Source organism: Furipterus horrens, unplaced genomic scaffold (genome assembly GCF_987537825.1).
Source record: "Furipterus horrens unplaced genomic scaffold, mFurHor1.1.pri manual_scaffold_10, whole genome shotgun sequence".
NCBI lineage: Eukaryota > Metazoa > Chordata > Mammalia > Chiroptera > Furipteridae > Furipterus > Furipterus horrens.
Genome location: NW_028327180.1, coordinates 49194007 through 49219280, shown reverse-complemented (window position 1 = coordinate 49219280; position 25274 = coordinate 49194007). Strand labels below are relative to the sequence as shown.

Genomic DNA, 25274 nt, shown 5'->3' with positions numbered 1-25274 from the left:
CATGGCACGTGAAGTTCTTTTTTAAAACAAGTATTTCGGGGGTTTTCTGTTTCTGTTTTTGTTTTTTGAGTTAGAAGAAAAGATTAAGTAAATAACAGTGTAAGTAAGTAGTCTTCAAATGTGACGTAATCATTGAGGTGACAGGCAAGTGTCTGACATTGGAAAATGGAGCTAGGTGGTCTCCAGAGTCCTCATGATATGCGAAGCAGAATTCCAGTATGAACAACTGCTCCGCGCTGCTTCCTCGGCGGGCCTTCTCGGAACCGGAAAGAGTTAGCAAGCTGGATAAGAGGTGAACAGAGACACAGGCCTGGAAAAGTTTTCACATAGCATCCTACCACCTGCAACTCTATCCTTTGTATTTTCATAGTGAGTTTCACAGCTCTGGCCAGACCTTCTCCCTCTTCTGTAAAAGCGGCGCAAGACAACAGGACCTTCCCTCAGAACCTAGAAGAGAAGACGCCCCAGCGCGGTCCTCGCCATGCTCAGGGTGGTTCGGGACGCCCCTCGGCGTTTGCTGCAGGAGGGGAGAGAGTCCCGGAAGCTGGTGCTGGGGGTGGTGTTTGTGGCTCTGCTCCTGGACAACATGCTGCTCACCGTGGTGGGTACGTCCAGGGTCTCTGTGGGGGTCATTGGCTCTGGTCCCGGCAACATGCACCCCTCGAGCTTTCAGCAGTGAAGGTACTTTCATGCTTGAAAACACACAGAGGTTGCTGGGAATTGGAGGGAACAGCAGAAAATGGAATCTGAAGTTTGCCAACCATTGCTGAAAGCTGCAGATGTTCAAAGAGAAGGAGATTCAGCGTATCTGACCAAAAGGAGGCTGACTGGAGCCAGAACTGGCATTACTCTCCACGCCCCTCACCACCCCCACCCCCGTCTTCCCCAGGTGCTAACGACTCTGGTGACCTTGGGGACAGTGAGCATCTTCTCACTGTGTTGCCTTCCCAAATTCTGCTCTACTAGTATAACATACTTTATATGGATATCCAGCTTTTTACCTAACCTACCTTTCTGGTGGTTCATTCCCTCAGCCCTGCTTTTTTTAGTTGGTATTCTATTCTTCTTTACATTCAGTTATGCTAGTGTCTAAATGGGTGCTAACATGTTGCCCCTCTTGGGTAAAATATATGCTTTTAAATATGAAGCTTTCTGAGACAAATTGTTAATCCAATATGGTCAAATCCTCTGTACGCACGGTAGTTATACTCTCTAAAGTTGCTGCAAACACTGAATATAGCCAATGCTGAATCACTGCTCCTAGGAGAAATATATATACACACATCCCATATAGACTTTAATTTTAAATTCTAAAAACAGCACATCCTGGTAGTTTTTTTTTTTCAATTACAGTTGACATTCAATATTATATTAGTTTCAAGTGTACAGTATAGTGATTAGGCATTATGTAACTTATGAAGTGATCCCCTAAAATGTCTAGTCACCTGGCATTATACATGGCTATACATGGTTATTACAATATTATTGACTATATTCCTTATACCATACTTGACATCCCCATGGCTATTCTATAACAACTTCTCAATCCCTTCACTTGTTTCACCCAGTCGCCCCAACTCCCTTTCATCTGGCAACCATCAGTTTGTTTTCTATATCTGTGAGTCTGTTTTCCATTTTCTTTACAAAAGAGAAAATGAGATGCAGAGCGCTAGGTGCCTTGTCTGAGGCCACCTCACTAACAGGTGCCAGAGTTGGGATTCACCTCTGTCCAACCGGCCCCCGAGCTTGAGCTTCTTGCCCCACGCCAGCTGCTCCTCCTGTCTCCATGCGCTGCCATCTCTGCATGAGAGCCACAATAAAAAGGCAGAGCCCACCTTGTTTAGCCTCAGCTGCTGGGAGAGTGAGCATCTGGTGACTCCAAATTTCCCCTGCCCTCTGCACACATGTCCAAGAAAAATAATGACAGCTCCACAAGTATTGGCTGTGTGATTACAAATACATTTTAGCCAGTGGGCGAATTAGCCGATATGGAATCTATGAATAATAAGGACCAATTGTGTTATGGTTGGAATTTAGGTACTTTGGCTAATGGTGTAATGTGGGTGGGCACAATCTTTTAGTGGGTTTCAAATCATGTCACTTAGACACCTGCCTTGAGCATGAAACTGAACCTCATAGCCATGTCCTCGAAACGACTAGTGTTAAGAAGACAATATGCCCTTAGCCCTGACCACATGTCCTTCTTGACTTTCAGTGCCCATTGTGCCCACCTTCCTATATGCCACAGAGTTCAAAGAAGTCAACACTTCTCTGCACCCTGCCACTGCCACAACGTCCCGGCACACTCTCACTTCTGCTTTTTCCGCAATCTTCTCCTTCTTTGATAACAACACCATGGCTGTTGAAGAAAGTGCACCCAGTGGCACAGCATGGACAAATGGCACTTCTGGCACCATCTCTCCACCAGTCACTGGAGCCATCTCTTCCCATAGAAATGACTGCTTGCCAGACCCAGAGTTCTTGGACGAAGAGAATATACGAGTCGGGGTTCTGTTTGCTTCAAAAGCTCTGATGCAACTTCTGGTCAACCCATTCGTGGGGCCTCTTACCAACAGGTATCTCAGTGGGTGCTTGCTGGCTCAGGAATAAGAGAATGGACTAAGGTTTCCTGAATGTGGCTAGACCCAGGACAGTCAGCTCTTAGAAAAACTGGTTACCCCAAAGGACAGCCTGATATTGATGCCATGAGTTTCAGATTTCCTTAGTGACATAGTGACTATTGGGTACTGAGAAGAGACCAGCAGAGAGAATCGCACCACTGAGGCAATTTTCATGTCCTAGAGCATGGTTCCAGCCTGACAAGGATGGGAGGGAACAGGCCTGCTGTAATCCAGAGCACTGGCTTCTTAGTGGTTGTATTTGGGATTATCCTGATTTTTCAAAAGGGTATACACTCTGACTAGGCTATCCTTTCTTGAAAAGAAGATTTAGGCCCTGGTCTGTGGGTAATATTGCATGTTTGTTTGTTTGCTTATGTACATTAATGAGTCACATCCATTCTCTACACCTGCATCTGGGGACATGTTTTACCATGTACTCAAATAACTGAATTTCTCTTCCCAGTTACATGACAATGTATAGTCCATGTATATGGATGTCTATTGGCACTGCATCTTTTTAAAAATTCCCTTTTAGGATTGGATACCACATTCCCATGTTTGCTGGCTTTGTTATCATGTTTCTCTCCACAGTGAGTAAGTAATTTGCTTCCTCTTTTCTTCCCTTCACTGATTACCTTTGATTTTATCTCATGTACTCCAGTAAAGAGATCAACGTCAAGCTAGCTAAGTGGCCTATGATACTGATTTAAATGCTTTGCAGTTTTTGGTTTGGGAACTAGAGCAATAATGGCAACTCAGTCTAGTCGGAATTTGTATATTCTGCTATAGAAGAACAGATACTTCACTTCCTTCAGCTGGGGAAAATTGTGAAGGCTGTTTTACTGTGTATGTTATAGAATGTATGTGTATCAATAATCCCTGAGTGAGTTCAGTATAAACTTCTCATCTGTGGGAAGATGTCATATTATTTTTGATATGCAAAAGTAAAGGGCAACAAACAAAGAATCTAAATTGGACAAGAGCAATTGGAAAATACCCCAAAGTCTACTGCCTTCAAGTAAGAACATTAAAGGTTAGGAAATGTTCTAGTTTAGGAAAATTAATTTGCTACAGAAACAAGAAAGAGAAGGACAAATAATCCATTCAGTTTCCAATGAATGTTCCTAATAAAATGGTGGTGGAATAAGGCCAGTAAGTGGAAAAAAAAAAAAAAAGTCTAGAAATTGAGCCTGAGAATTAGAGTAAGAAGGAATGAATGGGGTGGGGGTCAATGCAGGAGAGGCAGCCAGTGGGCCCCCTGGTGGCTCCTTCTGCCCCTGCTGATACTCTGACCAGAGCTGCAGACCTCCTTAGCCCTCCTGTTTTTCTTATCACCTTTCTGTTACTTTTCTGCTTTTTTTAATTGCTTCTCCTTCCAGCACAGGGCTTGACTCTTATCAACCAGTACTAAACAGGAAGGAGGTTGTCTCATTCAGGGCTGGAACGGTACAAAGTGTAGGAGCCAGATGAAGTTCTGTCTCCAAACTGCAGCTTACTTGAGACAATTCTAGCTGAATCAAAACAAACAATAAAACTCAAGTTAGAAATGTTTGTTGACCATCTAGATGCTTAGTCTATGCTACACAGTAAATTAAAAACAAATAATTTGCTGTTTCATCAAATGAGACATAATTCATCCCAAAACACTTTATGGGGCATACATATTATGCCTTGATGGCAAAAGTCACTGAAGGAATGTGAAGTATAAAGACACATTTCTAGTTACCTAAGACTTTATGATGCTCTTACCGAGCAGAAAGAGTTTGTCCACCCGCATGAGTAGAGCCAAACCCTAAACACTGAGAACTGCAGTTGAGAAATATTGGCTATTTTATTATGAACAACGCCACCCAGGAGAAAGGGAAGCTAATGCTCAAAAGTCCAAACTCTCTGATGGCATGTAGGTTACAGATTATATAAGGCAAAATCACAACATACCATGGGTTAGGGGGCTCAGGGTCATGCTGGGGGCTGATTGGTTGGAGGTGAGTAAGGATACTGAATTGTTTCTTCATGTCTGGAGGACAGTTCTGATGTCTGTTCCAGCATCCCTCTGTCTAGTCTCATGGGAAAGTGGCCGTGGGATCATCCCAGCTTAGGTCTCAGAAGCTGAAACATGACTTGGGGCAACACGTTATCTTTAGCCTGCAGAGGTCCGGGCCTCATGATCATCAGTCAGGGCAGGGCTACTGTCTCCTGCTGCCTCAGGGGTTGCTGATTATCCAGGAAAAAGTCTGGGTCTCTGAGCAGGATATATATATGGAAAAGCGAAAGGGAGAGAGAGAGCGATTTCTAGAGTTAGGATTTAAAGCTAAATTGAAATAAAGTCATGAGGACCCCCGATTTCAATGCCTGGGGCAACCTCACAAACATGCCACAGAATAAGTTAAGGCTAGAGGATCCCATAGTCTTTCTTTTGCAATTGTTAATTTTTACTTATTTTTTACATTATTTGTATTGTATCTTTTCCATTACCATTTATCCCTCCCATACCCTCTCCACCCCACCCACTCCCCTCCCCACCAGCATCCTATAGTCTTTAGCATAAAGTCCCAGCCTGAAAGCTTTGCTTATCTACCAAATTGCATGTATTACATAGTGATTACTATTTCCATGCCATGACCAGTGTTACTATACTTGAGTCGGCCTGATTCTAGAGAACGTTTGGTGTTTATTGCCTCCTATGTAGCATTCAGTTAGGGTTTTTGAAATACTAAAAAGAGGTTGCTGCTGCCCATTGCCACACGTAAGAGCCCCCAGCTGGGCACCATACTCAGTATAATTAGGAGCTACTGATGGCCTGTGTTAGGAATGTAAAGTAAAAAACAAATCACTTTGGCCTTCCCAAGTAGAATGACCAACCACCCTGCTTTGCCTGCAATTGAGGGGCTTCCCAGGATGCAAGACGTTTTCTTTTAAAGCCAAGAAAACCCCTGGCAGGACTTCTAGTCAAGATGGAGGTGTAGGTAGACATGCTCTGCCTCCTCATGCAACCATAGAAAGAATTACAACCAGATCTCAAAAACAAATAACAACCAGAACTGACAGAAAATCAAGCTATATGGAAGTTTGACAACTAAGGTTTTAAAGAAGCCACATTCATCCAGATGGATAGGAGGGGTGGATGTGTGGAGATGGGGTGGAGAGGCGGCATGGCTGGACAAACCGCCGCAGCAGTGGTGGCGGAACGAACAGTCCCACATTCACATGTGGTAGGTAAAAATCCAGAGGGATACCCTGGGAGCAAGCAATCCCAGCCCAAGGCCAGACCGCACAGCCCAGGGTTCCAGCACCAGAAAGATAAACCCCCATTACCTCTGGCTATAAAAACCAGTGGGGGTTGGGGAAGCAGAAGAAACTGCTTGATTTTTGCCACTTAAAGAGCCCACATTATCTTAGAATGAACACAAGCCCCAGGGCAGCAACTGGAAGAGTGCCAATCGCATATGGGAAGAGGGTAAAGTGACGGAAAATGGGGCAAGTTCCAGGCAAATTGTCAGAAGCCAGGCAGTGGCATTGTTCCCTCACTGAGCACCCCCACCACAAACAGAGCCACAAAGTGGTAAAGCAGGTGGCCCCACCTTGGCAATTACCTAAGGCTCTGCCCCACACAATTTACAGGTGCCTTTGCTACATAAGCTGCACTACAAGACAGGGAGAGAAAGCAGCTCTACCTAATACATGAAAAGCAGCTCTACCTAATACATGAAAACAAACACAGGGATCTGCCAAACTGAGTAGATAAAGAAACATGGCCCAAATGAAAGAACAGAACAAAACCCCAGAAAAAGAACTAAATAAAATGGAGATAGCCAACCTATCAGATGCAGAATTCAAAACAATGATGATAAGGATGCTCAGAGAACTCATATAGTTCAGCAAAAAAATAGGGGAAGAAATGAAGATTACCCAAGGGGAAATAAAAATATACAGGGAACCAACAGCAAAGAGAAGGAAGCCAGAATTCAACTCACTGATTTGGAACAAAAGGAAGAAATAAAAATTCAACAAGAACAGAAAGAAGAAACAAGAATGCAAAAAAATGAGGAGAGGCTTAGGAATCTCTGGGAAAACTTTAAACATACCAACATCCAAGTCATAGGGGTGCCAGAAGGAGAAGAGGAAGAGCAAGAATTTGAAAACTTATTTGAAAAAATAGTGAAAGAAAACCTTCCTAATTTGGTGAAGGAAATAGACATACAAGTCCAGAAAGCACAGAGAGTCCCAAATAAGCTAGACCCAAAAAGGACCACACCAAGACACATCATAATTAAAATGCCAACGGTTCAAGATAAAGAGAGAATCTTAAAAGCAGCAAGAGAAAAGAAGAGAGTTACCTAAAAATGAGTTCCCATAAGACTATCAGCTGATTTCTCAAAAGAAACTTTGCAGGCAAGAAGGGACTGGCAAGAAGTATTTAAAGTGATGAAAAGCAAGCACCTGCAACCAGGATTACTCTATCCAGCAAAGCTATCATTTAGAATGGGAGGGTAAATAAAGTGCTTCCCAGACAAGGTAAAGCTAAAGGAGTTCATCATCACCAAGCCATTATTACATGAAATGTTAAAGGGACTTAAGAAAAAGAAGATCAAAGCTATGAATATTAAATGACAACAAACCCACAACTATCAGCAACTGAATCTAAAAAAACAAAAACCAACTAAGCAAACGACCAGAACAGGAACAGAATCATAGGTATGGGGATCATTTGGAGGGTTATCGGCCAGGAGGGGGAAGGAGGAGAAATGGGGGAAATGTGCAGGGATTAAGAAGCATAATTGGTAGGAACAAAATAGACAGGGGGATGTTAAGAATAACATAAGAAAGAGAGAAGCCAAAGGACTAACACACATAACCCATAGACATGAACTAAGTATGGGGGGGGTGGTTCTGGAGGGAAGGGAGGTACTGGGTGGCAGGGGGCAAAGGGAGAAAAGTTGGGACAATTGTAATAGCATAATTGATAAAATATACTTAAAAAAAAAGAAAGAAAGAAAGAAAGAAAACCCCAGGCTAACTGGGCAAACCGAGATGAGTTGATAAAGGATATAAGAAGAGCTAACCTTGATCAGATTAGAAATCAGAAGACCTTGAAGTGGAGGCCCCGTGAGGAGAGACCAAGCACGTGCATGTTTGGGAGACAGTGTGATCATGTCGGGAAGGAGTTGGAGATTATAAGGCATCAGACAAGCAAAGACATCTGTAATGAATGGGCAAAGGGATTTCAGTTCTGCTGATACAGACAGTCTGGGAGGGAGTCTTCTGTCTTTTGTGGGCATTGCCTTTGAACAGGAGGTGAGACATGTCTGAACTTACCAACCTTACCATCAATACCCTGTAATTTAGTTTTTGATAACATACTTCTATTTGGTTCTCAGTTTTGTGTATGTTAGTCTCTAGTAGACCTTACCTCTTCAAGGGCATGTACTGGCTGTCTCTATTTCATAGCTGCTAAGAGGCTAGCACATTGCGTGTTATGTTCAGTATTGCTTAGTAAATACTGATTTGATTTGGCTGTAGTCCTTCAAGTACACATAGCTTTTTATCCCCATCCTTCAGATGACCCACTGAGGCTCAGCAATGGCAAAGGTCAAATCTGAGTGTTGCATAAAGAGGATCCAGAAATAGGGTCTAAGGACAAGTTCCCAGCCCAGGGCCTTGGCCTTCTTAGACAGTCCTGATTTCAATGTACACAATACTGGATGTTGGGCTTTGGGCAAGAAATGTGGAAATCCAGCCTTCCATCTTCTGTGCAGTGAGTCGGTTTATGTTTCTGTGGTTTCTCAGTCTTCATACCAATTAAAATGCAGTCCGGATTCAGGGGTGGAAGATTAGAAAGAGAACTCCAAAAAAAAGGGGGGGGGGGCAGTGAGCATGCTTTATTAAAATGTAGGCATAATGGCTCATCTTTGTAATATCACGGGCAGGCTTTCCAGTGACCAGGGAACAAAGGCAATTTGCTAACTGGAATCTTCTTGCCATTCTCTTTGTCCAGTGTTTGCTTTTTCTGGTACCTATGCCCTGCTCTTTGTGGCTCGAACCCTTCAAGGCATCGGATCCTCATTTTCATCTGTCGCAGGTAACACTATCATCTTACACTCACATGCACACCCATGAGCACGGGCGCGCACCACCTCTTTTACCATCTCTTACTACCTTCAGACCCTATTGTAAGGTTTATATGAAAAAATTAAAGAAAATACCCTAGAAGGCAGAAATTGTGATTCAAAAGCAAGATAATTGTAGAGTTGCTGGCAGGGCGTATAAATTCCTAAGCCCGACATACTTCCTCTGATAATGCTGAGATGCACCTAGCTCAGGTCAGATCAAACCCAAGGTAAAACCGAGAAGTAGGCCAGGCTTTTATTTAATGCCACTCTGGTTTTTTCTCTGCCCCCTCTTACTATTTCATAGGAACAGTAATGTTAACAGTACCAGTAACAGCATCACAGTTTGCAAAATGTCATCAAACACTCTATTTAATGTCATCCTGTGCCGTGTTACCCACGAGTGCATGGACAGGTGCGCCCAGTCACGCTCTCTCCCAGACACTCAGTGCCTCCATGCTTTCCCACAGGCACTCCCGCTAAATAGAACAGTGCTCTGTGTTCCTAGGTTTTCCCTTCCCTGACCTAGTCCATGTCTATTCATTCAGGGAAATGCACTAGGAAATGATAAAATGATGTGAAATCCAATGTCATGGGACAATAGCATTCTGTGTTACCCTTCCCAGAGACTGGCCCTTCCAACAATATTCTGAATAGGAATGAGCAATGTGGGAATTTGGAGGGACCATTGAGGAAGCATTTGTAAAATACTGTGGGTTAGGTTTTGTAAACTTTTCAAGCTGAAACTCTAGCTGAGATGCTGACTCCATCTGTCACTTTCCTTCAGGTCTTGGGATGCTGGCAAGTGTCTACACTGATGACTACGAGAGAGGCCATGCCATGGGAATCGCCTTGGGGGGCCTGGCTTTGGGGGTGCTGGGTAAGTGGCACCCAGCTCCAGGTCTAGGATCATGAGGGTGGAGAACTGCAACTCTGCAAGTTGGCTCCAGGAGGCAGGTATTTCCAAGGTCAGAGAAGACAGTATTTTCCTTCTTTCTCTGTCTAATCATGTTTTGAGTCCTGAAATTTTGTCCAGGAAAGGTGAAATCACTTTTCCCTTAAGAAGCTGAATGACATTTAAGGGTCTGGGAATGGTCCAGAAACCTAGTCTAATCAAGAGACTGAATCTCCCCATGTAAGGGGCCACTGCCTCATTTTGCACTAAATGCATTGCAGACATAATCTCCTTTAATCCTCAGCACCATGCTCTGAAGGAGGAGTGGTTGCCCCCAACACAGAGATGAGAATAGGGAAAGTTAACAGCCATCCAAGGTCACACAGCCAGGAAATGACACAGTCAGGATACTGGGACAGATTTTCTGGGCTTGAATCCCAAGCTTCAAACCATAAGGCTGTCCCTTCTTTGAGGTTCATCCTTCTTATGACTTAATTGACAAGTCCAACAAGCCACATGCTTTGACTGAGCACCTATTACATGCCACACACAATGCTAGCACAGACACGGTTCCTGCCCTGTAGGAGCTTGCAAGCTAAATGGGGAGAAAACACTGAAAGTCTCTTGCCAGGCCCACACCCCACCCTCTACCACCACAGGGAACAGATGGCACAAAACCCCTGCTCTTCCCTAGTACCCACCTACCCAAACACCCAACTGAGACTGGTGCATCCCTGTCTCCTTTCTCTCCTCTCCCTTCCTAATGAACACGCCCATTGTATTCTCTACAGCCACTTCCCCAAGGCCAGCTCCTGTCCCCTCTCAGCTGGAACGTGCCACCAGCCTCCTGCCTCCTCTCTTGCACAGTCTCTCTTTTCTCTAAGCGGCTCCAGAAGAAGCTCCCTACGCCCAGAGCTGGTGGGATTTCTCCCCAGCTGAACAAGTACTGGTGCTTCTCCCTAGCCTACAAGGCCAAGTAGATGCTGCATCTGGATATATGGGGCCCTTAACTCTTTGGCCTCAACCTTCCCCACCTCTACTCTTTCTCTCCCAAGTACATGTAGTCTAGTAGAACTGACTTTTCTTCTGTTGCTTCTCCAACCACACTCTCTTTTCTGACACTTCTGTGTTCTTTGCACATGATTCTTCCTTACCAGTATTATGCACCTGACAAAGCCCTGTGGCCTCCTGAATTCACTCCACTGTGCTTACACAGCCCTTTGTAGATGGAACCTTTACTGTTGAACTTTACCTTTTACCATGTTCTAATTATTTACCCCCCCCCCCCCCACCACCACCACCACGCTCGTTTCCTCCACTAGCACACGCAGACCTTGGAACCAGGTCTTCTTCAGCTCTGAATCCCCAGAATCTCACATGAAGCTCAGCCCCTAAGCCTTTAGTAAACATCATGGGGTCCATGTGGACAAGCCATGCTGCCGGGCACGTGGCCTTCACCTCTGGAATCTGTATCTGCTTTGCCTTTCAAGTGGGAGCTCCCTTTGGAAGTGTGATGTATGAGTTTGTTGGGAAGTCTGCACCCTTCCTCATCCTGGCCTTCCTTGCACTACTGGATGGAGGTAAGTCACCATACAAGGCCACCAGGCAGGTGGCCCAGGCCAGGTTGGGAATGCATTATGCTGTGGTGTGGGTCTTGACATGTTTGAATGGATTGAGGACTGCCCCATCCTAGGAAGGAAGGAAGAAACTTAGGGATTTAGAGCTGTCTGTGGTTTGGTGATAGCAACGTGGCTGTTATTGGAGCCTCCAACTAATCAGCAGATAAACTGAACTGTCTCTCTCCCTCTTTCTTCCTTAGCACTCCAGCTTTGTATTTTACAGCCTTCCAAATTCTCTCCTGAGGTGAGTACACTCCAAGCTCCAATGCCAAGGGATATACAGAATGGCTAAGGGCAGTGACTTAGGTGTCCCTAGATCATCCCTGTCAAACCATAAGAAGAAAGGTGAAGAGAAATTGCGTCAGGGGAAGTGAGGACTGTACTTGGATTTCCAGATAGAGTCATATTTAGGGTAGTGCAGGGGATGGTGCGGGAGTCTGGCTTGAGGTTGGACAGAGGTGGAGTGAGGGCCTTATGAAGAATTAAAGAATGTTTATGTGATACACACACACACACACACACACACAGAGTCATGCATCACATAACAAAGTTTTGGTCAACAAGAGACTGCATATACAATGGTGGTCTCATAAGATTATAATAGAGCTAAAAAATATTCCTACCACCTAGTAACACTGTAGCCGTTCTGACATCACAGCCATGTTAATGTTATAGCACCATGTGTAACTCCTGTTTGTGCTGTAAACAAACCTACTGCACTGCCAGTTGTATAAAAGTATAGCACATACAATTATGTGCAGTACATTATGATAATGATAATAAACAGCTATGTTACTGGTTTCTGTACTTAACTATACTATACTTTTTATCATTATTTTAGAATGTACTCTCTCTACTTATGAAACAAGTGTTCGTTGTATAACAGTATGCTGTGTTACACCAGTGGCGGCATCATACATCCTGTGGGCGCTATGTCTCGTGTTTGCATAATTTTCTCTTGTCCTTGATTTAATCTCATGATGTTTGTACAGAAACATGCTGTACAGGCTTGAAGCCCAGGATCAATAGGCTGCACCATGTACCCTGAGTGTTTCAGGTGGTAACATCTAGGTTTGTGTAAGTGTGCACTATGATGTTCTCACAAGGACAAAATTGCCCAATCGCATTTCTCAGATGTATCTCCATTTTTAAGCAGTATATGACTACATATATATATCTATATTCATGTGCTGTTTATATATACTATACATACAGTCATGAGTTTAATATATATTTAATATACAGGGTGGGGCAAAAGTAAGTTTACAATTGTGAGCATGCAAAACAGAGTTTATTCTTGTATTGTTATGTATCAATTATTGTATTGTTTTCTGTACAAAGGAGGCAGTGACTTTGGGACCTGAATATCCGTAATTACAACATCCCAGAGCTAAGAAGATCTTAGAGCTCATACAGGCCACCTCTCCCCCCAGAGCATCCTTACAGTCAAATGGCAGAGTTGGTATTTGTCTGCCCCAAAGCCAAAGAGGGCTCTGGGAAGTTCACATCAAACCATGAAGAAAGAAAGTAAGAAAGAAAGAAAGAAAGAAAGAAAGAAAGAAAGAGAGAAAGAGAGAAAGAGAGAAAGAAAGAGAGAAAGAGAGAAAGAGAGAAAGAGAGAAAGAAAGAAAGAAAGAAAGAAAGAAAGAAAGAGAGAAAGAGAGAAAGAGAGAAAGAAAGAAAGAAGAAAGGAGAGAGAGAGAAAGAAATTAAAAATGCAAAAACATAGGGAAGTTTGCTCTAAATACCTTGAATTTGTAGCTAAGTCAAACCAAAGTGTGAGTAACCTGGGAACTCACTACTTGTGACTGGCATCTGAAGTGGGACTGTGAGGTCGGTACTGACTCCAGGTCCATACAGTCTCAGATTCTGTGAAAAAGGGGAGATTTGTATACCATACAAATGGAAATTTTTGTTCTCCATGTTCTCAGAGTGCCAAGGGGACCCCACTCCTTACACTTCTCAAAGACCCCTATATCCTGGTGGCTGCAGGTAAGCTGACAACACCGCCATTGGGTTGGGAGGGTCTGCCTTCAGGGCAGCCACAGGGGTTCACAGAACTGTCCCCCCAGGCTCCATCTGCTTTGCCAACATGGGAGTGGCCATACTGGAGCCCACACTGCCCATCTGGATGATGCAGACCATGTGCTCCCCTGAGTGGCAGCTGGGTAAGTAACCTTGGTCCCCAGCTCAGGCTTGAGCAGAGTTGTGTGCCACAGGCCCTAACTCAGATCATCGAGAAGCATCACTAGGTCCGGGTCTCCAGGGTCCCAGAGGGACGATGTGCTTCCTTTATAGAATTACCTGCCCATTCACCCTGTGAATCAAGCCTGACTGGGTGGGTAGTCCTTCCAAGAAGCAGCCCAAGAAGGGCCAGGGGAGGGGGGTGGTTGGTAGGGCCATAGAGCATCAACTTCCCGTGTGGTTGAACCACTAATGACTTCTAGTCTAAGAATGCAGGTTTTCATTTCTGTTGATTGGCTATGCAAACCGTGCAAATCACAGAAACTTTCTGAGCACCACTTTTCTCATCTCTAAAATAGGCATCAGAATAGCTGCTGTGGCTCAGTGGATTGAGTGCTGGCCTGCGAACCCAAGGGTCGCTGGTTCAATTCCCAGTCAGGGCACATGCCTGGGTTGTGGGCCACGTCCCCAGTTGGGGGCATGTGAGAGGCAACCAATCAATATTTCTCTCCCTCTCTTTCTCCCTCCCTTCTCCTCTCTAAAAATAAATAAATAAAATCTGAAAAAAAGAATACTATCTAGTTCAAAGGGTCACTTGAGGAACAACTGTCAGTCCTGCACCTGTAGAACATTAATGCACAACCATTACCATCATGTTTTCTGTCTTCAAGTCTCTTCCCCCCAGATTCCTTTTTTTACATTATTTTTATTGTAGCTTTTTCATTACCATCTATCCCTCATACTCTCTTCCACCCCTACCCAACGACTTCCTCCTCACAATCACCACACTGTTGTCTGCGTCCCTAAGTCCTTTCTCTCTTTTTTTCCGTTTTGCTAGATCCCCCCCACTTCCTAGCACCTGCCTAACCACCCCACTCCAGAGCTGTCAGCCTGCTCTGTCTCTATTTTGCTTGTTAATTCAGCTTGTCCATTAGATTCCACATAGGAAAACAAAGTCATCTGAGATAGGCAGTAAAATCTCAGATTACTTTTTTTGCTATCTTTGCACCTCTAAGAGGGGAGCTTCTGGAGCCTATTGTTCTGTAACCCCCATCCAGGGAAGGTGCTGGACTCTGTATCCCAGGAGAGCTCTGGGCCCAGGAGAGAGGCCTCCAGCCTCCTCTCTCCTTTTCAGGAAGCCTGAGGACAGGGACAGAGAAGGCTACGTGCACATTGCTCCATCACTGCAGGGAAGAGAGGCTTATGGGGCCAGAGGGGAAGCCGATAAGGACCTGACGTGGCTCAGCATGCAATAAAAAGCTCTAAATCTAATTTTTTAGGGGACAGTTCTAAGCAAGGCTCCAAGCCCCAAATTGAATTTTTCTGGGCTGCAGCTGCCTCTGACCATGACAATTAATTGAGTTAGTCAGTGCTTGGTGCCAGCCATCATCCCCCGCCCCGAGGCTCCAGCCATGCGGGTGGGACCCACAGCTCCAAAAGGCCCTTCCACAGCCTTCTTCACCCACAGGAGAGACTATAAAATGCAAATCAGCGATCAGCCACTAACTGGGGAATTGTTGGCTTTGGGCTTCATTGTAACCATCACAATAGTATCTATAGGCAGCATTGTTGCCTCTGGCTAGGAGAGGCAGAGAGGCAGATGAGACACCTGAGGAAGCTCACAATGTGATCTCACCCGGTCCCCTCTGCAAGGACATCAGAGCTCAAGGAGGGTTCGTCTTCCTCCATCCTTTACCCGGACCTCAGTGCTATCTGTATCACATTGCCTGTAAAGCTTGTCAAAAACTCAGATAGCAGGGCCCTACCCAGCAAGTCAGTGAAACAAGTTTGTGTTCCTAGTAAATTTCTGGGTATTGCTGAGATGGCCTCAGTGGCCCCACTTTGAAAAACATTGCCCTAAATGCAGGACACCTCTCACGTGGGGGGAGGGAAAAGGGAATAAGGCTTCTGAGAGGGGCTGTCATCTGTGACTGAGCAGCCGATGTCCCAAGTGCTCATTGCTCCCAGCGAGTGTAGAGCGGGGCTCAGGCTGTGGAAACAGGCCTGACGGCCACTTACCGGTTGTGACCTTGGATGCATTTTCTAACCTCTTGATAACTCCACTTTTTTTATTTGTAAAAATGGAGCCGGTTTTCAGAGTTGTTTCCCAGATTAAATGGTTATATGAATTCTAAAAGGATTAGTGCGATGCATGGAATATAGGATATACCTGGTAAATTAAAATCATGACTATTTTCATAATTGTTTTTGTTTAAATCACATTGGCAATAACAGCTCTGTGACGTCTGCACCCCTTGAAGATGCACTGTTAAAAATACATGTGTGTCTGTGGACCTACAGCCTGGCACACCGCTTTTGCATAATATGCCACTGAAATGCCAGCTATACCCAGGCCCTAAAGAACAAGCCACTTTGATGGAGGAAAATCTTATTCAGAAAGTTTAACGTTGTTTAAAATGACATTAAGGTAATGATCTAGGAGGCTAGTAAGCTTCCTAGATGAACTTGTTTCCAGATAATCAGGTAAACAGTTGAGTAGGCATACCTTCTAATTTTTTAAAAGCAATTAAACGTAAACAAATAGATACAGTTTGACATAGATTGCCATGCAGTACAGGCCAGCTAAACAAATCCACGAAGGTGTACTTCACTTACACCCATAGAAGAGAATATTAAAAGCAAACAAGCCATCAGCTGGTAACTGGGGAACTGTTGACTTTGGGCTTCATTGTCATCATCACAATAGTTTCTATTGGGCAGCACTGTTTCCTGTCAGTACAGAGAGACAGAGAGGCTGGGCACACCTACGGAAACTCATGCTGCTGATGCCAAGTAGTCCCTTGAGCCAGAGCCATCTGGCTGCTGCACTGGTGGTGAGGGTGGTGGGGACACCTGGAGCTGCAGTGAGAAGGCCTAGGCCCACGTCCTGACCCTGTTTCTTACCAGATGACACTAATGAAGGCCAATGCTCAGTGGGGACTTAATCTGGGCCAGTAGCTATACAAAATGGTTGATGTGCATTATGTCATTGAAGCCTCACAGCTGATGTATCGCATAGGAATTACTATTATCCCCGTCCTTTAGAGGTTTCTTATTCTGACCCAATTTCCCATTGCCCTCCCAAACCCTGGGTCTCAGGGAAGTCCCTGTCCTGGTGCCCTCAGCCTTGTCTCTCTATGTGCCCTTCACCTCCTTGCGCGGACACCTGGGTGTTTCCTGTGAACACTGTTTTCTGCAGCCCTCCTGAGCAAAGCCCGTGTTCCTCCTTTGCTGCTTCTGAATAATTTCTTCTTCATTCTCCTTCAAAAACCCCAACTCCTTTGAAGATCTTGTTGTTAAATTATACCGCCCACCCCTTAGCCCATCTCCTTCATTAAAGCTGTCAATCTTTTCACCTCAAGTCCTGTCCCTGTTTTTGGTGACATCAATATCTGGGTAGATAACCCTCTAACATCTTGGCCTATCCCTTAATCTACCCTTTTGCTATGATCCTTTTCTCCTCTCCACCTTAACCAATCAAACGTTCATAGAACCTTGACCTTGACATCATCGTTAATGGTATCACCTCTGAAATCACCATTCCAAGAGTCCAGCTATCACCTTACACATATTCTGCTCTGGTATTCTAAGACCCCCACATCAACCAATTTTGACCACTTCGAGATCACTATTGGCCTCAGTTCTTGTTCTGTTTTCATCACGACTTATGGCTCCACTTCCTTCTTTATTCAGCTTGGATTCCTTCAAGGTGGATCCAAGTCCACCATCAGAGCCAATCCTTTGAAGGCATTGGTGTTCCTTGGCCCACTCTTCCCCTGGGGTTGTCACCTGGAAAAGCCTTGACTCTGGTTAAACCTATCTGGTTGCAGTGCTTTGTCTGCACATGAACAGTGGAATGGGACTGTAGAAAAACACACAGCCACGCTACTGGTCTCACCTTAGATTTATGGCCACAAATCTAAAATAGGTTCATTTTTCCAGCTCCACTATAATCTTCTTTTAAATTTTATTTCTAATTAGAGTTGACTAAGACAGGTTTTTACACTGTCCAACAATCCTTCTGTGAGTCCCCTAGTTATGTTCTCTGCCCCACTTTCCAAAACAACTTTTGTTCTTCTCCGTTCAGACCTCTTATACAGTCCTGTCCCTTCACCTTTGTCATTTTCAACTCCGGGTCATTGAGAAAATAGGAGAAATGAGAAGGGGGCTCACATGTTCCCATTGCTAAGCATACTCACTTCCCTGCACCTGGGCCCACGTCACCACCTTCTCTTTACCACTTCAGCATCTCTGCTCCTTTCAAAGGCCAAACTCCTTTTCCCCACTTGCCTCCTGGATTCCATCCCCCTTCACCCACTTCGTTGGCTGCTCCTTTTCCCCTTTTCTATATCCTCCCCATCTGCTAACTTTCAAAGGGAGGAGTCCTCAGAGTCCCAGACCATGGGTCTCTATTGTTTTCTCCCTGATCTTTTGTAGGTGAGCCCAGCCACCCTACAGCTGTAGGAACAGTGCATGCACCAGTTAGTCGAACATTTGTACCTGTGTTTAGGGCCTTTCTTTGGAACCCGACTTGTGAGCCCAACTGCTCGATGTCTCCAGCTGGACATCTAATAAGCCCTCCAAACCTCTTATGAGCCCTCCAAGCTCTCCCTTCCTCTCCCGTCTCCAGCCACCAGTAGGTTTAGACAAAAACCTGGGAGTTGTCTTTGATTTCTCTCTTTTCCCGACTCCTGCTACACCTGTGCCCTATCCCAGCAGAATTCCACTGACGCTACCTACAAAATGCCTCCCACTCGATTCTCTTCTCTCCATAGTGACTCCTAAGCTGAGATGCTACCGCATTTCTCTTAGGTTCTGCAGAGAGTCTTTTGGCTTCCTCTCTTGTCCTGTGAAGCCACTCTTCTAACCACAGCCAGGGACTTTAAAAACAAATCAGAGTATGTCATTTCAAAACTTCCCATTCCACTTTGGATAAGGTCTGAATTCCAGGCACACACTTCCTATCGCTCCCCACTTTGCTCATTGAGCCTCAGCCATGTGGACCCTCTTCCTGTTCCTAGAACAGACTAAGTAGTTTCTTCTTTAAGTATTTGCATGAAGTGGTGTTTTGGGGGACTGTTGTTTATTTGTTTTGTTTTCTTTTTTCCTGCTTGAAAACTCTCTTTTGGTTATTCTAGGTTTAGTTTAAATGTCACCTTCTCAAAGAAGCCTTCCCTGACCCCCCATTTCTGGTCATTCTGCCATATCATCACATTTTATCTACAAAACTTATCATTTTTTTAAATTATATTTTTCCTGTATTTGTTTACTTATTTGTTGTCTGTCTCCCTCCCCAAGACTAGGATTTCCTCTACCTTATTCACCGCTCTATTCCTAGCCCCTAGAATACTTGGCATGTAATAAAAGCTCATTAAAAGGGCTGAATGAATGGACAGATGCCTGAGACTCAGAGAGGATAAATAAATTGCCCAAGGTCACAGAGCTAACAATTGGCTGAGCCACAGAGTGAATCCAAAGCTGTGGGCTCCACAGTCCAGCTCCAGAGTGCCTGACTCTACTGTCACAGAACACAATGTGACCAGGGCTTCAGTTTATAAAATATTTTAAATTCATGATCTAATTTGCTCTTCAGTGTAAGCTGTTATTATATAACCATAGCTTTGTTTTTCCCAGATGTGAAACCAAAGCCCAGAAAGGTTTACTAGCCTAACCAACATCAGGACGTCAGCAATAGAAAGGCAGGTAAATAGCAAGGCAGGAGATGTCGTTCCCAGGAAGTATGTACAGGTATCCCCCATATTACACAGTTCTGTAATACGGTTTCGCTCTAACACGATATGACTGTAGAAGATATCCAGGAATTGCTGGTAGAAGAAGAAACTGATGAAGCAATTTTGGTGGAAATGACATCTGGAATGTGCCAAGATAACTTATGAAAATGAAGAAGTTAAACAGTTTACTCTAAAAAGCATAAAGAGAGTCCTAGACTTAGCCAGTTAGTAATATTTCTTAAATGAAGATCCTTGCACTGAAAGGAGCACAAAGTTTAACAGAGAACTTCAAAGGTGCTTAGCACCATATAGCGAAATTTATAAAGATCTCTCAGCTAAAAGCACCAATCTAAAATAACAGATTTTTTTGCAAAAAGTAGAGCACAAAAGTCAAGATAATACTGAATAAAGTTCAGAGGATGGGGATATCTTGTCAAAAAGAAAACTTGTTCAGTTAATGGAGCTTAGTAGTGATGACGAAGAAAACATTACTTAATTCATATTAATATGTAATGCTTTGATGAAAATTGCTTTGATAAAGATTTCTCTTAATTAAAAAAATATACTATGTTTTTTAAATTTTTGGAACCTAACCACCCCCCCTTTTGTACTAGTTCTTTTTGTCTTATAACACGGATTTGCATACCACAGCATTTGTTAGGAACCTAACAACCATGTTATACGGGGGTTACCTGTATGTCTTTCTCTAATGCTCATGTTCTTATACTGATGGTCAAGGGTATTTTATATCTTAGAATGGCTCACTGGGGCTGCCTACCCAGAAGTCTAAGTGGGGAACTGAAAGTACATTATGTGTATTGAAGCTGAACAAGGTCCTGCTCCTGGGGAATGCACAAGTGTGGGATCCTCTGTTATCCACTCTGGGTTTGCACAGGGGTCTCCAACCTACCAAACAAACTGCTTTGCAATCCTTGAAGGTAATGGGGGGACTTCCCTGTCTTGTAGGATCAGGTATTTTAGAGTAAAGAGGGCATGTCCTGAGGGGTACACCTATGTCTTCCTACAGGTCTAGCTTTCTTGCCTGCCAGCCTGTCCTACCTCATTGGCACCAACCTCTTTGGTGTGATGGCCAACAAGATGGGTCGGTACGTAGACTAGGGATCAGGGAAGAGTGAGAGGAATGTAAGATAGCACATCCTTTTGAAATTGTCCCTGCACCTGGGATGATGAACAGCTCCTCTGAGGTGGAAAGTTTAGGACAGGTGCATACAGACAAAAACTGCCCACAGGGAGGATAGGGTAAACATGCGGTGAGGGCCAGAAGGAGAAAGGAAGGTCGGTCCTGAGCTGGTTCCTACAGAGGAAGCAGTGAATATCTGAGGGACAGCCTTTACTTTCATATGTTGTCTAGTTGAAGAGATAAAATAATCCCACAGCGGACAGATATGAGAAAAAGCAGTTCTATGGGGGCAGTGGTTGCCAAACTGTGTTCCGTGGAGGTGCCTCAGAGGCCCCCCAACCCTTGGGGGCCAAGAGGTACGAGTCTGGATCCTGCTCCTCCACTACAGTGGGAACAGCTCTAATTTCATCTTTGTAGTCAGCATCAAGATTTTTAAAATAAATTTAAAACCCACTGCTCTAGGCAACCAGAGCAGGAAAGAAGTTCTGTACTATTGTTTTTTGGTTTCTGAGGTGGATCTTGAAGACCAAATAAAATATGAATAGAGGAGAGGGTGTCTGAACTGGGAATCAACATAAATTAAGTTTGAGGGTTACTCTTAAGGGGTCAGTACTTCTCAGTCAACTAGTTCCTCTTCTAAGAGGAGGAAGACTAGTTCCCCTCAGATCCCCACACCTTCTGCTGTGGAAAGAGGCATGGAGGCAGGGAAGAGATGGGGGAAGGAAAGGACAGAGAAAGGGCTCACCTGGGTACAAACTGGTCACATAGAGATGTGTTCATCTTCCAACATCCCACAGGGTTCCTGGAACTAGGGGTGGTAGGACTAGCCGGTGTGGTGGTGATGGGGTGGCGGGTGGAAGGGACCTCTCCCCTTGGCACCATTTAACGACAGCTCTTTTTCCCAGGTGGCTTTGCTCCCTGATTGGCATGGTGGTAGTAGGTACCAGCTTGCTTTGTGTAAGTATAATAAGGTTAGTTGAGAAAAGAGAGGGAGACCCAGACATTTAAACACCATTTTCCTTTAAAATGAGCAGAGAGTTGACTTGGCGAGGACTGCCAGAAAGACCATTTCTGCGTCAGTAGGAATTTAGCAGTGGAAAGCTGCCACCAGGTGTCCCATTGGAAAGAGGTGGAGGAGGAGTGGAGGGGGCAATGGGAGGGCTACAGCTGGAGGGCTGAGGCTCTGTGCATGGGCATAGGAAGCAATGCATGTCGATGTCTATTTCCGGACCAGCAAGATGGTGCATTTTATGACTTCATTTGTTCACCCCATCCTGGCAGAGCCCATAGTCACCAGGTGGGCCATCAGCTGTGCCTCAGCCTCCAGCAACAGACTATTAGATAGAAGAACAAGGAAAGAAGGGCTTTTCCATTTTCAAGAGCACCCTTTATGCTCTCTAAGCCTTCATTTTCTCCTCTCTGGAATGGGGATTATAAGCACACTTACAGGGCAGTCAAGGTCATCCACAGACCACAGCAGTGACTCTTAGCCAATACTGTTAATAAAATATAAATACCCCTTGAGGAATCTTTCCCAAAATTAGTATCAGCCACTAACATCTAAATGGTACATTAAACCTCTGAGGGGTGAGTGTGTCGGGGTAGCAGGTTGGGTGACAGTTGCCCAGGGAGGAAGGGAAGAAACCACGAAAAGAGGAAAGGAAGGCTTCCGTGGGGGGTGGGGAGTGCAAGAGAATGAGCATCACAGGCATGCTGATGTGGCACCAAACATGCCACCTGCCCTCTAGCTTATGTGCAATTGGTTGTTGGTATCTCCTCTCTTGCTCCAGTGGCTACCGAGCTAAGCCTTAACCTAGACCTTTGGATGCTGCTGCTAATAGAAATGAGAGGAACTCCATTCAGTAAAGAAGGAGGACTGAAGTGTGTGTCTGGAGCGAGGGGCATGGGGAGGGAGGGTCCATGCAACAGAAAAGGACCATTGTTATGCTATCAAGCAGTCAAACCTAAGGTTCAAACTTGATTTTGCCACATAGGAGCTCTGTAACTTTGGGCAGGGCATTCGACCATAGAGCACCAGTTTAGTTTTCATATCTTTCAAGTGGATGTAAAGGGTCTTCTTCATAAGGAAGTGGGAGAATCCAAGCAGACAACACATGTGGCACAGAACACATGTGAATGAATTTCAGGTGAACGTGCTTCACTGTTGAGCTGTACCCGCATGGCCCAGCGGGACTCCTGATGAGCTCTCCCTCCTTTCCTACTACAGGTTCCTCTGGCTCGTAATATTTTTGGCCTCATTGGTCCCAATGCAGGGCTTGGCTTTGCCATAGGTAAGAAATGCCCTTAAAGGAAGTAAGAAGGCCCTGAATGTTAGTCTGTGGAAAGGCAGAAGGATCACAGGGCAGCTGACAGGGGTATGGAGAGGCAAGCTCATATTCTTACCTGGAATGGGTATTGTGTTGAGTGGGGGGACCGAAGGCTAAGCAAATGAACTAAGAGAGGAGGCGGAGGGAGGATGCAAAGACAGGGAGGGGCCTGGGATGTTGCAGACAGAAGTGTCCTGTTTGCTCTGGTCACAGGCATGGTGGATTCCTCTATGATGCCCATCATGGCACACCTGGTGGACCTGCGCCACACCTCTGTGTATGGGAGTGTCTATGCCATCGCTGATGTGGCTTTTTGCATGGGCTTTGCTATAGGTATGTTGGTTGGGGGGATGGCAGGAAGGAGCATCCAGGACTTGGTGTCCCAGTCTCCCTTTTCCACTGGTTACCAGCTGGAAGTGGAGCTGGGAGGCCAATCCTCCCCGGATTCTGGAGATATTTGACCCTGGGACATCCTCTGGGACACCTGCTGACCCTCACATGGTATCTTCTGTGTGATCAAGCCTCATAAATACTGGTGACTTGGATTTCTTCCACCCAGGCCCATCCACAGGTGGTGCCATTGTGCGTGCTGTCGGCTTCCCGTGGCTCATGGTCATCATCGGAGTTGCCAACATCACCTACGCCCCTCTCTGCTTCTCCCTGAGGAGCCCCCCAGCCAAGGAGGAGAAGCTGGTAAGCGTCTCTGACTCCTGCTAAAAAAATCTTGTGTCTCTCCTTGTCTCTCTCATTCCTTTTCATCCTGTGCTCTTACTTCCTCCCCTTTGAATCATCTCTCTGCTTTGCCTGGTTTTCTGATCCCTTTTTCATCTTTATCTGTACTTTGTGGACTTCCTTATTTTCCCTTCTCTACATAACCACTTCCTCTCCTACTGCAGGCAGTTAGGCAGGGTCAGAAGTAAACAAAGAAAATGGGAAGTTTATAAAGAGTTGGGAGCTGGGACCATCAAAGGCTGTAGTTATGAGCAAAGCATGCGTTACCAAATTATCTCCCTAAAATGGATAGAATTCCACTGGGTCATTCATTCGAGTCCTTGGTCCTTACTAGGTCACCTCTTAAAATACCAAACTGCTGGGGAGAGAACCACAACCTATGATTTTGTAACAAGATACTTTTCTCTGATTGTAGCATGAGCACCCTGAGGGTATGGGAGGGCTGGGGAGGATGTAATGGCTGCTCAAGGGAACAATGGAACAAAGGAAGGTCTGATGAGGGGTGGGGGCTGCCAATTTCAGCTGCAGCCAGCACTATTGCTGTTAGGATTAAATTACAGGATATCAGATGTTCATCTTGACTAGGCCTGTGCACATACATGAAGCAGAAAGAGGGTCCTGTGCTTGTTCCTGGAGTCTTTCCTGAGTCACACTAGACATGGATGAGCTAGCTGTGTGAGAAATGCTCACAATAAAAACACTGGGACACAGGACTTTAGCAGTAACTGAGGCAGCTGTTTATTCACAGATCTGCAGCTCTGGACGCAGCCAAAAACCCAAATCAATACATGAAGCAGGTTGCTTTTATCCTAACACGAGTAAACCCCCCCATTCCCCCTCCTCCATTTTTCCATACTGGATACTCCAGAGTTACAATCTAACGCAATTAACTTAATTAGCTGAGGGTGATAGTTAACTCAGGGTGATCTGGTTAGAGGTCTGTCTCCAGCTCTTCTTTGAAATTTCCCTATCTTGTTTGCTGGGCTGTCTAGCTACATTTTCCCATTTCCCAGAGTTTGGTGATGACTGCCCCCCCACCCCCTTTGATCTCAGAGGCATTTGTCCTCAGAAGCATTTGTGCTGAGCTGCGGAATGCCCCCTTCCTGACTAGTAAGTGTGCTGATACTGTTAACTCTGACTCGGAGACCCCCTGATTCAAGATTTAATCACATTTCTCCTTTGCTGCTAATTATTTTCTACTGGTTTGGGAGTCACCATCTCCTTGCCCCTTACAGCTGGGAAGGGAATGCGGAGACTGAGTAAGCTGTGCAGTGATTTCTCTTCCTGCCGCCCACTGCAGGCGATTCTGAGCCAGGACTGCCCCATGGAGCTGCGGGTGCACGAAGTCCAGACGTCCTTGAGGGCGTTTCCGTTGGGGGAGGACAGTGACGAGGAGCCCGGCAGTGAGGAGTAGCAGCAGAAGGTGGTCCCTGAGCCCCCCACATGTGGTTCTCTGAGGCTCGAACTTCAGTGACCACCTCTCTCCCTAGGACCTGACCGCCATGGGCCACTCAGTAGGCTTCACTTCCCGCTGCCCTGGGTGTCTCTTAACCTCCCCGGGCTCTCTCCTCACCTCACTGGTGTCACCCATAGCTCTCCCTCCATGTGTCAATGCCTCAGGTGGCCCAGGTTTTGTGGGAGGGCAGTGATGCTCTTTCCTGGGCTTCTGGGAGGCTGATTGAACTCGAGCCATGACAGGTTCTGCAAGGGGTGACTCATTTTCCGGAGGCAGCAATGAGCACAACGTGCCCCTGAAACCAGTGGGGTGACTGACAAACCTCATTTGATCTGTTGCCTGATTTCCTTTGGCACGTCCCCAGCAGCCATGCAGGGTTCTGTGCTCTGTTCTCCCTGAGTTTTTCCAGCTAAGTTGAGAAAGCATCCTCAACATTGTACTGCTGCTAAATGGCCAATTT

The 25274-nt window shown here is 45.3% G+C and overlaps 1 protein-coding gene across 2 annotated transcripts; it reads left to right on the top strand.

Moving 5' to 3' along the window:
• Nucleotides 1-432: 432 nt before the first annotated feature.
• Nucleotides 433-25274, top strand: SLC18A1 (solute carrier family 18 member A1). 2 transcript variants are annotated; one of them, XM_090288945.1, is made up of 15 exons: nucleotides 433-605; nucleotides 2216-2576; nucleotides 3157-3215; nucleotides 8617-8700; nucleotides 9516-9608; nucleotides 11114-11203; nucleotides 11443-11486; nucleotides 13174-13234; nucleotides 13315-13410; nucleotides 20186-20264; nucleotides 21205-21256; nucleotides 22527-22590; nucleotides 22840-22959; nucleotides 23186-23319; nucleotides 24659-25274. In XM_090288945.1, the coding sequence occupies exons 1-15, from the start codon at nucleotides 482-484 to the stop codon at nucleotides 24770-24772; spliced, it is 1575 nt and encodes a 524-aa protein (XP_090145071.1). In that variant the 5' UTR covers nucleotides 433-481; the 3' UTR covers nucleotides 24773-25274. The 2 variants fall into 2 exon arrangements, with proteins under 2 accessions (XP_090145071.1, XP_090145072.1); XM_090288946.1 differs by lacking the exon at nucleotides 23186-23319.

Bases quoted from the DNA above. Each gene is read 5' to 3' on its own strand.
- SLC18A1 (XM_090288945.1), top strand. From the start codon at position 482: ATGCTCAGGGTGGTTCGGGACGCCCCTCGGCGTTTGCTGCAGGAGGGG. The intron at 9,609-11,113 runs GTAAGTGGCACC...TTGCCTTTCAAG, and splicing joins CCTGGCTTTGGGGGTGCTGG to TGGGAGCTCCCTTTGGAAGT. The intron at 22,591-22,839 runs GTAAGAAATGCC...CTCTGGTCACAG, and splicing joins AGGGCTTGGCTTTGCCATAG to GCATGGTGGATTCCTCTATG.